This window comes from Microtus ochrogaster, unplaced genomic scaffold, assembly GCF_000317375.1.
Source record: "Microtus ochrogaster isolate Prairie Vole_2 unplaced genomic scaffold, MicOch1.0 UNK88, whole genome shotgun sequence".
Classification (NCBI taxonomy): Eukaryota; Metazoa; Chordata; class Mammalia; order Rodentia; family Cricetidae; genus Microtus; species Microtus ochrogaster.
The window spans coordinates 609,473-624,620 of record NW_004949186.1 but is presented as its reverse complement, the minus strand read 5'-3'; the positions used below and the strand labels follow the sequence as shown (position 1 = coordinate 624,620).

Below are 15,148 nucleotides of genomic sequence, written 5' to 3'. Positions count from 1 at the left end.
CTCACAAGGAGAGAACCTCAGGTCCTGTGCAACAGCCTCACAAGGACAGAACCTCAGGCCCTGTGCAACAGTCTCACAAGGAAAGAAGTTCAAAGGTTTAGAGAGTGAAAGACCCCTTTATGAGAAGACACAGTATCACCTCCATAGAAAATTTTATGCAGAAAGGGGGTGACATATCCCAAGGCATATTCCCTCCAACGAAAATGCCATGTAGTTTGTATTTGTTTGGGGACGTTAACTTATAAAACGCCACAGAAAACTCAAAGGACAGTCAACTAAAGTCCCTTACCACGTATCCGATGTCAGCCCGAGATCCTTCAGGTACTCCCCTGAAGTGCCAGACAGCCCCCTTTGGTTACGTCACTGACAGTGAGTATTGATATGAATCAACACTAGTTTCCACGAAGGTGATTCTCTGATATCAGCTCTCACTTTTACATCTACGCAAGTTTATCTTCCCTAAAGGGACGTATTTGTCTGATGCAAGATACACGCTTGCAATATTTTCATACACATTTTAGAATTTGGAAGTTTTGATAACAAATTTGGAAACAGACAGAAGAAGTTTTAGTAACATCAGAACGGTTGCGTTAAATATGATTTAGGGAACACATCTTTAATCACAGAGCTGAGGAGGGAAAGACAGGTGAGGCCAGTCTAGTCTACATACAGCCCCAGGTCAGCCAGGGCCTCATAGTTCTGTCTCAAAAACAACAACAATAAACAAACAACAAGAAAAAAAACTTACAAAAACAAATACTTAGAACTTTAAGCTAGAGACATCACTAAATAATGAGGACTTGCCTGGGATGTCTCCATCTGTAGGGTCAATGACCTACACCAGGCAAAAAGAACAACACGAAAACAAAACCTGACAAAGCTCAATGAAGAAATGAGTGAGGGTAGCAGAGAGATGGCCAGTGAAACTGGAATCTTCTGGGGGTTTTATTTGTTTGTTTTGTTTTGAGACAGGGTTTTTCCGTGAAGCTGTGGCTGTCCTGAAACTCTCTCTACAGACCAGGCTGGCCTCGAGCTCAGAGATTCGCCTGCCTCTGCCTCCCAAGTGCTGGGATTAAAGGCGTGCGCCACCACCGGCTGGTTTGAAAACAGAAACTTTCATGCGGAGAAGGATCGGACGCAGCTCGTGCTCAGGCCATATTTTACCCAAGTAAGATTTATCATTAGTGAATTACCCTAAGTGAGGCCCTCCGTTCATTAAGTCAAACACCTGAGCGGGGTTGAGCAGCTGTTTAAAGCGACGAAGGAACTTTACTCCCTGGTTATCTCCACTCTTAGAATTGACGAACACCAAGAGAGGGCTGACACAGAACGAAAAGGTTGCTCGACAGAAACCTGAAAAACAAACCCAGGACATGATTAGGATGTACATCTTTCCCTCTTAAATTATTAACAGACATTTAGAAAAAGGAAGAGAAAGGAGCAAAAATAAAGAACCTTCCTGACTGCCGGCACATCATTATAATCTAATCCCCCAAGGGAGCTAAGGCTACTATTTGCATCCAACAATATAAAACTCACATTTTAGAATATGCTCTGTAGTGGAAAAAAAAAAATCACATCAAAGACAATAAATACCTCAATCACAAAGTATTTGAAATAGACCACCAACCTTACTAATTATTTGTAAGAAAAACAAATCTAGGCTATGGGGTTCCTAGCTGTTGTCAAATAATCCATGTTCCTGCTTGGTATTTTCTAATATTCCAACAGTTCGTGGCAGAGGCCTGAGAAAATACTTTCAAACTTATAGTAAACAGAAGATATATCCAGGGTGGGAGGATTCAAGAGGCCAACCTCTAAGCTTTACCTCCATACACACAAACGTATCCAAAGTCTGTGCATGAAGCAGAGGCTGAAACAACACACTGCAGAAGACATTTGTAAGGCGGCTTGCAGAAAAGGAAGTAATGAACGCTCTAGTCCAGAGCTAGTGATGTTAAGAAGTTTCCTCAGCACTGATGGTTAAGCCTTGTCAGACTCTGGACAAAGCAACGCATTCAGAGGACTACAAAGTCCTTCAAGGAGATTACAGGAGAGCCAATGTTAATAGTAGTCTATGCTAACGGGCAGCTTCAATTATAATGAGAGAACACACGCAGATTAATATTTTAGGACTAATAATAAACAATCTTCCTTAATCCATTGGGATGCAAAGACAAAAATCTAAAAGTCTTATGTATGGTGATCTGGCTAATGTGTTAGTGGCTGCACTACAACTTTCAGTTCAAGATACTCGTCTAGGCCGGGGCTGGAGCTGAGGGGCTGGACACATGCCTAGCTCTGTAAGAGCTGGGTTTCATACCCAGCATCACAAAAATTAATTAATTAGTTAAACAATTAAATATACCTTCCTGCATTTCTAAAAACTGACCAGAATAGCAAATTGCAGTTTATTTATCATAGGAAATGAAGTCAACACTATTGTGCCAGAAATACACGTACTTACACCACTGCTACGTACCATCAGAATCTGTGCTGTTTAGTGCAATCGGAGGGATGACAGATACTTTACACTGGCCGAGGGGACAGACGGGATGGTACAAATCTTTGCAGGCGGTGTGGACCTAACAACCAACAAAGAAACCTTCAAGAATCAAAAACAACAGGAAACCAATGCATTTCTGTTAAGTTATAAACGAGATCCACAGCCCTGCTCGGTCAGGATCAATACGGTCACAGAAGGTTCAGTGATTAGCAAGCCACTATAGGCACATCTCCTTCTGAGGGATGGGCTAGCACTGTACACGTGAGAATGTCTGAGGCTGTCCAAAAAGTAATATGTATTCAGTGAATACCTGGTGAAGGGAAGAAGAAAGAGATGGGGGGGGGGGATACAGGGGACGGGAAGAAAGAGTGCTGGGATTAAAGGTGTGCACCACCACCGCCTGGCCAGAGGGTTTTTAAAGTGAAGAGTGTAGGAGAATCCGCCACAGCGCTGCCTGAGAAGAGCAGGGCTGAAGGGCACAGGCACTAGTCTTTAAATTCCTTGTTGGAGCACCAGGGTGGTAGGACTTCAGGCTTTGGTGGGGTTCTCGGTTTTGTTTTTGTTTTTTTCCTTTTTGGCCCTTTTCAACTAGATGGCGGTAGGTAGGAAGCACTGGGTATCCTCCAGTACAGTATCACCATTTAAAGGCAAAATAGCAAGCACACCAATAAATGGTAGTGTAGGAAGTTGAGAAGTTGTGGGATATTAGTTGAAGATGCATTACACTGATTTATGCTGTGGAGTATTTGTTTAACCATGCAGAGATGTGCTGCATTCTTTTATGTTATATTTGTTTAACTCTGTGAAGGTGTGATACTTTGCCTGTCTCAAACACCTGATGGTCCAATGAAGAACTAAACGGTCATTAGTGAGCCAGGAGGAAGGATAGGAGGAGCTGGCAGGCAGAGAGGATAAACAGGAGAACTCTGGGAAGAGAAGATAGAGAAAGACTTCAGGAGACAGTCACACAGCCATACAGCAAACCAAGGAGTAAGAAGGAAAGAAAAGATATAGAGAAACAAAAAAGGTAAAAGCCCAGAGGCAAAACATAAACAGGATAATTTAAGAAAAGCTGGTTAGAAATATGCCAAGATAACGCCAGGCATTTATAAGGAAGAATGAGTGTCCATGTATTTATCTGGAGCTGAGTGGTGGACCCTTCAAAAGAGCAAAGGAATAAAGAGAGGAAGGAAGGAAGGAAGGAAGGAAGGAAGGAAGGAAGGAAGGAAGGAAGGAAGGAAGGAAGGAAGGAAAACCTCAACAAAAACATTGAGACCAAAAGATCTGTCACAAGGGAATGGTAACAGAGACCAGTATGTGTAACTAGTACAGGATAGGGTAGGAGAGTTGTTTGCCAGGGAATAAAAGGGGGAGAAAGACATTCCAGAATGCCGCCACACACCCCCTGTAGCAACGATGCCATTCTTTAGGGCTTTTTAGGTGCAGAATGTCGTCTTAAGTACAGTCTCATTAGCTCAGACTGAGGTACTGCTGAAATCACGGAGCAAAGGAAAGTAAACACATGTACACTGCAGAGGAAGACAACGTGCACAAAGCCTCTCCAATATTTCATCTCACAGACATGATGCGCTCTTCTCTCCAAAAGTTAGAAGTGAACAGCTAACCCCAGAGGAGAGAAACAGCAGTAGAGACACGGCGGTAGAGAGAGCAGGAAACGAGAGGAGTCGTAAGCTACCAAAGGTAACAGCAGCTGAAGGGATGATTTAAAATGTTGTTTGTGCCCGGAAGTGGAGAAACGGAGAGCGGCCAAGTTGTTCCTTGCTCGGTTCCCAGCAGCACAGACAAGGTGACTTATACCCTTCCTTAACTCAACTTTCAGGGGATCTGGAGCCATCTTTTGGCCTCCATGGAAACCAGGCTCACACCCAGGGCACATTACGTAGACGCAGGCAAAACACTCACACACACAAAATGAAAACAACGTATTTAAAAAATGTTGTTTGTGTGTGATGGTCCTCTAAGGCGAGGAGAGGGCTTTAGGGGTCTGGGTGTACTGAGATGGAAAAGACAGCTGTGACAGTCTACATGCTATAATGCTATATGCTTGTGAACACAGCTTTTTTATGATCCTGACACATGCTAGGGGCATCTTGAAAGAGGGAACCACCTTTGTAAGACTGGCCCATAGGCAAGCCTGTGGGCATCTTTGTTGAGTGATGATTGTGGTGGTTCTGAGCTGTGAAGAAAACAGGCTGAGCAAGCCATGGGGAGCAAGCCAGGAAGCAGCCCTCCTCTGTGGAATCTGCTTCAGTTCCGCCTCCAGGTTCCCTTCGTAAGTTCCTGCCCTGGCTTCCATCAGTGATGGACTTAGATAGGACCTTAAGCCAAATAAATCCTCTCTGCCCCACCTTTATTTTGGTCATGGTGTCTTTATCACAGCAACAGAAACCTAACAGAGACCAAAGTAAAATAATCAGCAACACGCGTACGGTTTATAAGACAGAATGATACCACAGCACCAGGACAGAGGGGAGGCACATTTGATTTAAAAGCTGTAAGGAGGCACAGGTCCCCTATCAGACCTGACTAAAACACTGTAGGATTTGCTCTGCTTGAGAGCCAGTCCCATTAACTACACAATCAAGTCACCAGCTTCCCACCCTCTGCCCTGTCTGCTGATCTGCCTCACATTTAACAAAAGCACTGGGTTTTCCACATTTCAAATGTGTGTGTGTGGGGGGGGGGGGGTTAGCTTCCAAATTCAAAACACCAACATTAAAAAGACTGCAAGACCCAAAATACCAGCAAACAAATCTACCCCCGGAGAAGGCAGTCACCGCTGTGGCAGGACAGCAGGGCCAGCACTGAGCAGGAGTCCACACAGCCGCCTGCCCCAGCATGTCTGCACGGCCGCTTCCCAACACTGACAGTTCTCATTCAATCAGAACATCTGACAGAAACGAGACATGAGGTGAGAATCAATCCCTTGGTTCGCACGCAAACTGTAAAAAATATTCATTTATATAACATTCATATAATTTCAATCGCACCAATGCACAGCCTACTGAGTTTGGTATCGTGTCAGAGGACAGACATGGGCTGCAGCAAAATTCCATTGGGGATATCAGCGGTAACCTGGTAGCACCTTGGAGCAGGGCTTTCCGGAGGCAACATGTAGTTTGTGGGGAGGGGGTTGAAAGTAATAAATTACAATGTGATGAAATCAAAACAGAAAAACACTAAGCTGTGAGAAGGGGATCCTGTGACATACAAAATATCTGAATACAAGCAACTACTATAAATGGACCATTTGAAAAAGACCAGGGCAGAAATGAGAAACACACACACACACACACACACACACACACACACACACTCACATTAGAGGGAATACAGTTTAAAAACATAAACAGGTACCATTATGTCACAGAGGAGAGTGTGCACAACCAGGGTCTGCTCTGCTAGGAATTCTTTGCTTTGCCTCTGGACCACATGGAAGACCAAGTTAGGGAGAGATGCTCACTTAAAAGCACAGAATAACGCTGCACCCTTACCATGGTCTTACACCAAAGGCATTTCCAATCTTGCAGGCGGAGGACGCTGCCGCAGGTTTTGTCACAGACTGCACACTTGGCACTCACAGGCAAGTTGCCTTCAAGCCATTGGTGAGGCATAGCGACCTACGGACAGGAAGAAAGGGTGTTCAGAGTGTGACGCCATCCTCACGCTGTAGAAGATGGCACTCGATCCTGCGTGTGCTGAGAGCCCTTCACTCATCTGGCCCACACTTGTGGACATCCTAGCAAGCCTGAGTCCTAAAGGTACACGAAGGGAAGACAAAGGCTCACCCTCAGGGGAAGGGCAAGCAAGGCCTAGGAGACAGCGATCTTTATAGGGTTCGCAGAAAAGATACAATGGAGTCCAGCTCAGAAGAGGGGACGGTTGAGAGGAAGCCCAGAACCTACCAAATGAACATCTCAGCTAAGCCCTGAAGGCCGTTGAGTCAGACAAAGGTCTTTGACGGCAGCCCAGGCGAGAAGAGCTCCCAGTGTTACTCAGAACAAATTCTCCTACAGAGAACTGGGGAATGCTCTAAAGCAATCAATCAAAAATGAAAACTCATAATCAACTGACACTCGCGACCTAACCCAAAGAGTCCACATTCCCACTTAACTCTCTGTCATTGTGGTCCGCAAGAGCAGGGCATGAGAGGGGGGGGTTGGCGGGGGCGGGGAGTCACAGCAGCTTACACCGTCCTCATCCTCGATGATGTCCTTCCCGATGGAGGCCAGCGTAGTCCATTTGCAGTTATTAGTTGCCCTCACCGCACATCTTTTGTGAGCCTTGAACTTACACACTAAAAAAAAAAAAGCAAACAAACAAACAACAAAAACACCATAAAACGTCAGCGGTTGTCAAGGGAAGGAAGTTACAGGATGAAATTTTTAGGGGGTGGGGGGTGGGGCAAAAGGAGGCAGGAGGGAAGTGAGTTTCAAGCTCCAGGAGCAGTAACTGAAATCTTAAAATTTGATGTCTTTGTATTTATGAAGCCATTAAAATGCAGTATAATAGATTGTTGCTAAGAAGAGGAATTAAATAAACACAGAGACCTGGCTCTTCAGAAGAGAAAAACAAAGACCTACACACACACACACTCAAAATAACACGGTCACCAGAGCACTTGGAAACCATCACCTCCCAGTCTAGGTGTAGACTGCCCTGTTTGGATGTGTGTGAGGGAATTCATGGAGGTGTATATATTTCTGACCTTTGAGTTGTTGTTAATTTATACGAGCAGTTTGAAGCTGTCATAAGGTAAAGATAATCCAGAAGTGGTTTTTAAAGTTCAAGCACATTAAGAAAACAGTCAGGCAGCTGGGGAATCAGTCACCAAGATGGCAGGGCAGTAAACTGGAGCTGGGCCTGCGGTGTGCGCCTCTGGTCCCAGCACTCGGGAGCTAGAGGCAGGTGGACAGCAGATGCTGCACGGCCGGTCTGGAATATCATGAGTCCCGTGCAAGGACATAGAAGACGGTAAAAATTAAAACATTCCTTCCTTACTTCAAAATCTTGCCATTAAAAATGGAGCAGTTCATTTAAAATAAAAAATAACCCACACTTTATAATAAAGTAGGCCTTGAGACTCACAGCCTGCATAACAAGTAATGGCAAGCCAGGCTGTTGCTATGGTCACCAAGAAACGCAAGTGACTCTTCTGCACCTATGTTGTTGGTGGCAACTGAATTTCTTCAGAGAGGGCTGGAAAACAGCCCATGCCCTGGTCAGTGATCACTCACTATCTCAAACCACAAAACTCCACATGTACTGTAGTAAAACAATGACTTTTATTCCAATATGTAGTCTTTACCATGCTGGGTCCTCCTAAATATTAAACAGTAGTTAAGACAAGTATCTATATTTATATATGATATTATTGATTTCTTAAAATTGCCATTTAAACTTGCTTTCTTCAGATACTATTTAAATAATTGTGAAGGGTAATTTCTCCCTGGGATTATACTTAACATTCTCAGTTAAATCAGGAAATTATGAAAAGTAGTATATTAATTTTTTGTAGTGTGTCTCTGCCTGTCTGACTTCTGTTTGCATGTCTTAAACCCAATCACAGTCTGACCAGGCAGGAGAGGAAGAGGGTGCAGTAGCAAGCTCCATCCCAACAGTTCTTATCGTTTGAAATCCATTAAGAGTGACATTCTATCACTACTTTAACCTAAATCCTAATTACACATGCTCGAAATTACTTAAGATGTGATTGCATTCCAGAAACAACTGGTATCCATTCTATACATGGTTCAAAAACAGTACCCAACATTCTCTATTCTTCACACTGAAGAGGCATGAGCCTTCCCTTGGTAGCCATTGACAGATCTGCCTTTGGTACTCACAGTTCCTAAATTAAGTAATAACTCACACATCTTATAATTAAAATTATAGCATTAAAAACGGAATGAAAGTGATGTGATATTTCCCTCTGTGTGCTGTGATTAGCATTGATTAATAAAGAAACTGTTTTGGACCTATAGCAAGGCAGAACTTAGCTAGGTGGGAAAAAATAAACTGAATGCTGGGAGAAAGGAGGCAGAGTCAGAGAAAAGCCGTGTAGCCCCTCCAGAGACAGACACTATAACTTTATCCAGTAAGCCACAGCCTCATGGCGATACACAGTATAATAGAAATGGGTTAAATTAATATGTAAGAGTTAGCCAATAAGAAGCTAGAGCTAATGGGCCAAGCAGTGATTTAATTAATACAGTATCTGTGTGGCTATTTTGGTTTTGGGTGGCCCGACGAACAAGCGACCTCCTTCAATATGAAAGAGAGAAAACATTAGCATGGGTCTTAATTTTAGAAAACATTAAAGAAGTTCCGAATGATGACACAAAGATGAGATAATGCACAGTGTTTGCCTAATGTACACGAAGCTCTGGGTTCAGTTCCCAGTGCTGTGCAAGATAGAAAAGGAAACAGCAATAGGGTATCCAATTAAATGAAGCATAAGTAAAGGAAAATATTTCAAATAATGCAATATCAATAACCATTAGGAATTCTGCCAAAGAGTATATACTGGCCTCCGTAGTCAATTAAAACAAAGAACACTTGAATGCTTGCTACCAAGCTCAAGGGATCTTTAGACAGTAAGAAGCTCCTTCAAGAGACCACTGAATTTTGATGTATGCTTCCTTTCAAATGTTTTCTGTTTAGCAACAGCATTTCCCCCAAATCAGTTCTATGTGTGTAGAGCCCAACCCTGAACTAGAACAAAACTTAAATCTTGACTTAAACACATCTCCCAGGCCTTGCCCCCACCAAGGAAGGTGTTTTTCTGCAGGGTGTCTGTCTGCTTCTTTCATGATGGTGTAGTACCCAGGGCAAGGTGTCTACAGCACTTGGGTTTTGTTGGTGGAGCACAAAAGCAGACGGCTACAGTACCTTCGCAGGACAGGCCGTGGGAGGTCACTCCGGAGAGGCTCTCCCTGCACACGTTGCAGAAGGTGGGCCGGGCATGGGAGCAGGCATACCAGTTATGCATCCCTGAGAAATGTTCCACATTAAACTGGGCCACCTGCAAAGGCAAAGTTAGGACAGAGTTGCCAAACAGGAGACCATGGCTGGCCACTTGTGACTATCTGCAATGTTCGTGCCACGGGGCGGACCAAACCTTCAGCCCATTACTCTGATCAGCAAGGCACTCGATGTGAAAACAAGATCCACTTTACACAGCTGCCAACGCTTCCCTCTGCAGGGCTAGCTCTGGCACGGGCTAGCTCTGGCTCCGCGGCTGCTCTTCTGTAAGCCTGTGCTCTGAGGACCAGGAAACAAGCGGACGGTATTTACCTCATACGGTTCTCGGCTCTGCACTGACTTCAGAGAGCTGATCCAGTCTTCCATCTCCTTCCTGTTTTCAGCACATAGCATCAGCCTTCTGAACGGAGTGATTATCTGAAAGGGACAATTCGATCTAGTGATTACTGGTAACCAACAAGAGGGGCTTTACAAAGCCCAGCCGCTTACGAGGCAGTTCCGTCTCTTCTGGGTCTTTGTTTCCCTGATGAAGAAGGAGGGGAGCTCTGTTCTGTGTGATACACAGGGTGTCCCAGGGAAGAAAGGTACTCGGGATTCTCGGCTCATCTCTGACTCTGTTGATACTAATCAGGCTGCTTAGCTCTTTCTAAAGACCACTCGCTCACATAAACAAACATTCTTACTACATGGGATGCGTCTTCAAAGCTTGTTTTACACACACTTCGAAGTAATTTGAAATGACACGTAACTTTCAATACGGAAAAGAGTTTTAAATTAAAAACGCAGTATTAAAATTCCTAACTGACATATTTCTACTGCCCGTGTGAATAAGATCCGTAGGAAGGCTTTTCCCTCTCACTGTGTAGAAACTATATTAGTTTTCCATCAGCGCCAAGTGGGAGAAAGCATAAAAATCTTGGAGGAAAGAAAATAATTGTGGCTTGCACTATTTTTTTTTCATGACTCTGAAAAAAAGCAAATTAATTGTATTAAGAACCTTAAAGAAAGTGGAATGGAAAATTACAGCTGTTTTAGTACCAAAGGTGCTTCCAAGTTAAACCTCTGACTTCTGCTCACTAATACAGTATATCGTAGATGCTGCCTTGAAGTCACTGAAGCCTAAACACTCGTTGCAAGGAAGGGACCATTTATGTACTTGTGGTACAACAGTGTAACACTGCATACCTCCCAAGAAATTAATTTCAAATAATATATTAGAGATTTATTTATACAACAAATAGAAAAGTTACCCAAGCCCAATCTCCTGATCAAAATTAATAAAATAAATATTTTATTATATATACAGCAGATATCATAAGTGATTATGAAACAATAATCATCTACAAGAAAAAAAGAAAGGGGACCATCCCTTAAAGAGGGAAGTAGGGTACTTAACACCGCGGACCTAAGCAAGTAAGCCTACAGGGCAAGCCACAGAGGAAGGAGCCCGTCTGGGCCACTCACCAGTCATTGCCGCCTCCCTTGTTATTAGAGGGCACAGTCTTCCAGAAGCCCTGAAGCTTTTACTACTTCTGACAGGCAGCTGCACTTAAATAGAGCAGCCGGCCGTCACATGGCACCGGGGCACCAACCGCTCTGCTCTGCGTCTTTGTTAATTGCACATGAGATCGAAGAGAGCCTCACTTGCGCATTTTCTTGTTTGAAACGACCTTCCTGGGGTAAAGCTTATTAGCAGTTGGTCACTTCTCTTCCTGAATAAATAGTTAATGCAAAGAGCAGTGCCTCTCTCATTACTTGGAAGCCAAATGGATACTTTATTGCTTCAAAATGTTTTTCTAGGGCGGTTCATCAAATGTGGCGGAGAGGTACCATTAAATCATAATATACTCCTGGCTTTGGAGGCTGGTACAGCGTCCAGAAACCTCCATGTTTCACTGGCTCACTAATGTTATCTGGGTAAGTACTGCCTCTTCCATTTACTTGACTTTAGCTCTACGATAGGCTGTAAATATGAGGGCTGCTTTCAAGTGTCGTTTCATTCTTTAATTTTGTTCTTTGTGACATTCTAGGCAATGCACGGTGACTGACAACCAAAACTAAAGACGCTTTTAAAGCCATCATGAATTTAAAAGGCCAGGGAACACAAGGCAGGCGATGGCTTCTAAATTTTCTTAGAGATTTAGGAACTAGACAGACGCTTCAATCCCAAGTGATTCCAGAAAGACTGCATAACTCAGTCAAGGGCATACATGCTAATGAAGAGCGATTTCCACTTTTGAATCGAGACTTGCTTCAAGATGAGCAATAGTGAGCAAGCAAAAGATCATCATACACAACAATTCAGACCAAAAATTAAGTTCTCCGAGGGCAAGAAGACAGTAGAGTGATTTTGACGGGCAGGCCTTGTGACTAATCACAATTAAGAATCTACTAATTATGAAACCACACTCTCAGAAGTCAGCGAAAAGGCCATCAGTCCTTTATAAAGGACATGGAGCAGAGATGGCTAGCCTTGTGGCTCTAGGGCCAAAGAGCCCGGCTGTCTGGGCTAAGTCAAGCTCGGCTCAGCAAGCAAAGCTGCAGCCTCCAGGCCGACCTCTTCCCTCAGCCAGCTTCCATGCACTTGGGCTCCTCCCACTGCCTGTGTGGGAAGATGCCCACAGCCACAGGGCTGACACACAGGTTCTGGTTATCCTCCAGCTGAACGACGTCACCTCAGCCCCGATTCTCACCAAATTTCATAAGGGAGATGTAGGAAGGGCAAATTTAGAAAATTATTTGCTTCTTAGCTGCAAATTTATCTGACTCAGACTCTATTATGACCGTAGGCGGCCCTGGCCTAATGGGAAGCTAGAACTCCTCTCACATAAGGCGTGGGGAGAGGGGCAAGGCTTTCTTCCTACATCTGTTGAGGGCAAATCCAGGAAATTTCTGGAACTAGCAGCGGTGATGCCTTCCTCCAAGGATCTGAAGCTGACCCATCCTAAAGTGCTCCCTACCCCCATCTGTAACTCTCTCTTCCTGTTACTCCGGTATACACCATCACTGCTTTTATGCCCATCTGAACTAGTGTCCCCGGAACTATGGCAGCCCCTGACAATCTGGGGCACACATGTGTGTTTACCAGTCATTTACTAAGTTTGTACAGAAAGCCAAAGCCGGGGAAACTCTTTTGGTTGGTCAAAAGAGTCTGTAAAGGAGAAGAGGAAGCCACCGATTCATGCGTCTGGAAAAATGCTATGGTACCCAGCGGTGGCATCTAAATTGGTTTTCTAAACAGTACCTAGGAAAGTAGAAAAACTCCCCATTAGTAGAATGGTTAACGGTAGGAATTACTGGCAAAGCAATCAATCCAACCACACTATCACTCACTTCTAAGACTCAAGACTCTCCCAGTCCGGCTGGCTAAGGAGACGCTCTTTCTTGTAATCCCAGAAACAGGGGTGGCAGAGACAGAAAACTGCTTGAGGCCTTCCTGGACAAGATAGTAAGTTCCCTGCCAGACTCAGCTACACAGTGAGACCTTGTTTCAACCTCTCTCCCCGAAATAATTCAGCTGATAAAGCAGTAAATGTAAAATCCTGTGGAACTGGGCACTGTAGTTAGACTGTATATATGCTAATGCGCACGAGCAAAAACACAAAAACAAAACCCACATACATAGCCAAATACTAAGAGATCACAGACCAATTTAATTCTTTTTGTTCATTTAACTGCAGCTTTTAAGCAAATATGCCATGCTTCTGTATGTAATAACCATCTTGGGGGGGGGGGCGCTTTCCAGACAGAAAGATGGGAGGTTTAGAATATAAAAATGTGCAGGAAGGTTTGGGTGAGGAAAGGGAAGGATGAGGGGGCCAGGATGAGGGACAACCAATACTAAAGATGTTCGGGAAAGCTATATGGAAACTTACTGTTTTACATGCTTCCTAGACAGTTTAACTGGAGTTATCCTCCATGAGGGATAAAGCCTGGTGTCAGAAGGGGATACCTGCCCTCCGGGTGCTGGTCAACAGTATTCCAAAGACCACCCCCACACAGACACACAGACACACACAGACACACACACCAGAGGTTACTATGATTGTTCTTGGTTGCCCATCAGAACTCCATGTTAAGAACCTATTACTGAAGACACACTATACACTTTTGTCTCACGGCATTGAGAAATCGAGTTGGTTCTGATCAGAAGTCATCCTCCCTGCTGGCTCGTTTTCACAGGGCTGGGAAGAAAGTACCTGGGATGGGAGCGGGCGCAGGGGGTTTATCCGGCTGTGAACTAAACTCATGACTGGTGTGGTAAGATGTATCCACAGGCAGCACAGATGTGACAGAGGTACCAACTGTCTTATGACTGGACTTGAAGCTCACTCCGCAGGGGGAGATGCCTGCTGGGATTGTATTCCTGGCCCAGAATCCATGGCTGGAGAGTCAGAGGCCCCGGGCAAACCTACTACAGTTATTCTGCTAAGTGGACACAATGTCAGCCTGTCCTCCAAAGGCACGTCTATAAAACCATACATTAGTGCAGACCTCAGACCTCCTCCCCAAAGTTTCCTCTTAGCAATGGACAGTGGTGAATGCAGAAACCCACAACAGATCAAAGAATAAGCGTCTGTGGGATGCCCAGCGACAGTTATCTCGATCATGCCCACTGCCCATGACACCCCACAGAGACCCCTACACACAAGGCTCAGGGAAAATGGAGGAAGAGGGGACAGAAAGTCAGTAAAAGCCAGTGGTTGGAGAGACTGGGGCAAAGCAGTCCTTCAGATCCATCATAACTAGGCCCCTGTGCACCCACAGCGGCTGTGGTTCCCTGCGTAAGATCAAGGCAGTGAACAGTATAGCAAGGGGCTAAGAGGGCTTGCGACTTCCCACGCCTAACTAAGGAACTTCTGGGGCAGGGAGAGTCAGTTTCTGATAGGTCAACCACATTGCAGTGAATAAATGAACATCACAAACTGGACTCAGTGGGGGGAGGAGGAGGAGGAAGAGGAAGATGGCAGGTGTGGAGAGGTGGGAGGCATATCGGGAAGGGATTGGGGAGAAAGGTGAGGCATTAATTTGATCAAAATAAACTGTATGAAATTTTATAAAAAACAAAATTATTGTATGTTTTAAAAAGAATAGTAAAATATATGGTGGGCGTATGTAGTATCCCTAAGTAGTAAACTACCTAGCTGTTATCTATCTCAGAATCACCTGGTTTGTTTGTTTTCAAATCCCAATACATAAGCTACTTGTGGCGATATTTTGTTTGTGATCTAACAGATAAAGCTTGCCTGAAGACCAGAGTACAGAGCTAGCCACACTAGTTAGCCACAGAGACCAGGCAGTGGTGGCACACACCTTTACCCCAGCACTAGAGAGGTTGGAGATGGGAACTGATACGGTTGGACAGAGAGAGGAATATAAGGCAGAGGAAACAGGAGCTTAGGATCCAGTCTGAGGATTTGTAGAGATAGGATATCCCATTCGGTCTGAGGATTTTGTAGAGGTGAGAACTAGTGGCTGGCTGTTCTGCTTTACTGATCTTTCAGTTTTTACCCCCTAATATCTGACTCTGGGGTTTTATTATTAAGACCAATTAAAATTCACGCTACAGCTACTATTCTCTCATTCAACAAAGGTATAAGCACCAATCCGGGAGGGAGGGAGGGAGGGAGGGAGGGA

The 15,148-nt window shown here is 44.5% G+C and overlaps 1 protein-coding gene across 2 annotated transcripts in view; it reads right to left on the bottom strand.

The window, feature by feature from the left end:
• Positions 1-15,148, bottom strand: part of Dgkh (diacylglycerol kinase eta) — a 165,646-nt gene that overhangs the window by 57,418 nt on the left and 93,080 nt on the right. For both annotated transcript variants that reach the window (XM_026777878.1, XM_005370871.2), the window contains exons 5-10: positions 9,824-9,928; positions 9,419-9,551; positions 6,718-6,824; positions 6,022-6,147; positions 2,483-2,585; positions 1,194-1,353 (exon numbers count right to left, since the gene is read on the bottom strand). In XM_026777878.1, the coding sequence (XP_026633679.1) occupies positions 1,194-1,353; positions 2,483-2,585; positions 6,022-6,147; positions 6,718-6,824; positions 9,419-9,551; positions 9,824-9,928 (734 nt within the window). The remainder of the gene's footprint in view (positions 1-1,193; positions 1,354-2,482; positions 2,586-6,021; positions 6,148-6,717; positions 6,825-9,418; positions 9,552-9,823; positions 9,929-15,148) is intronic.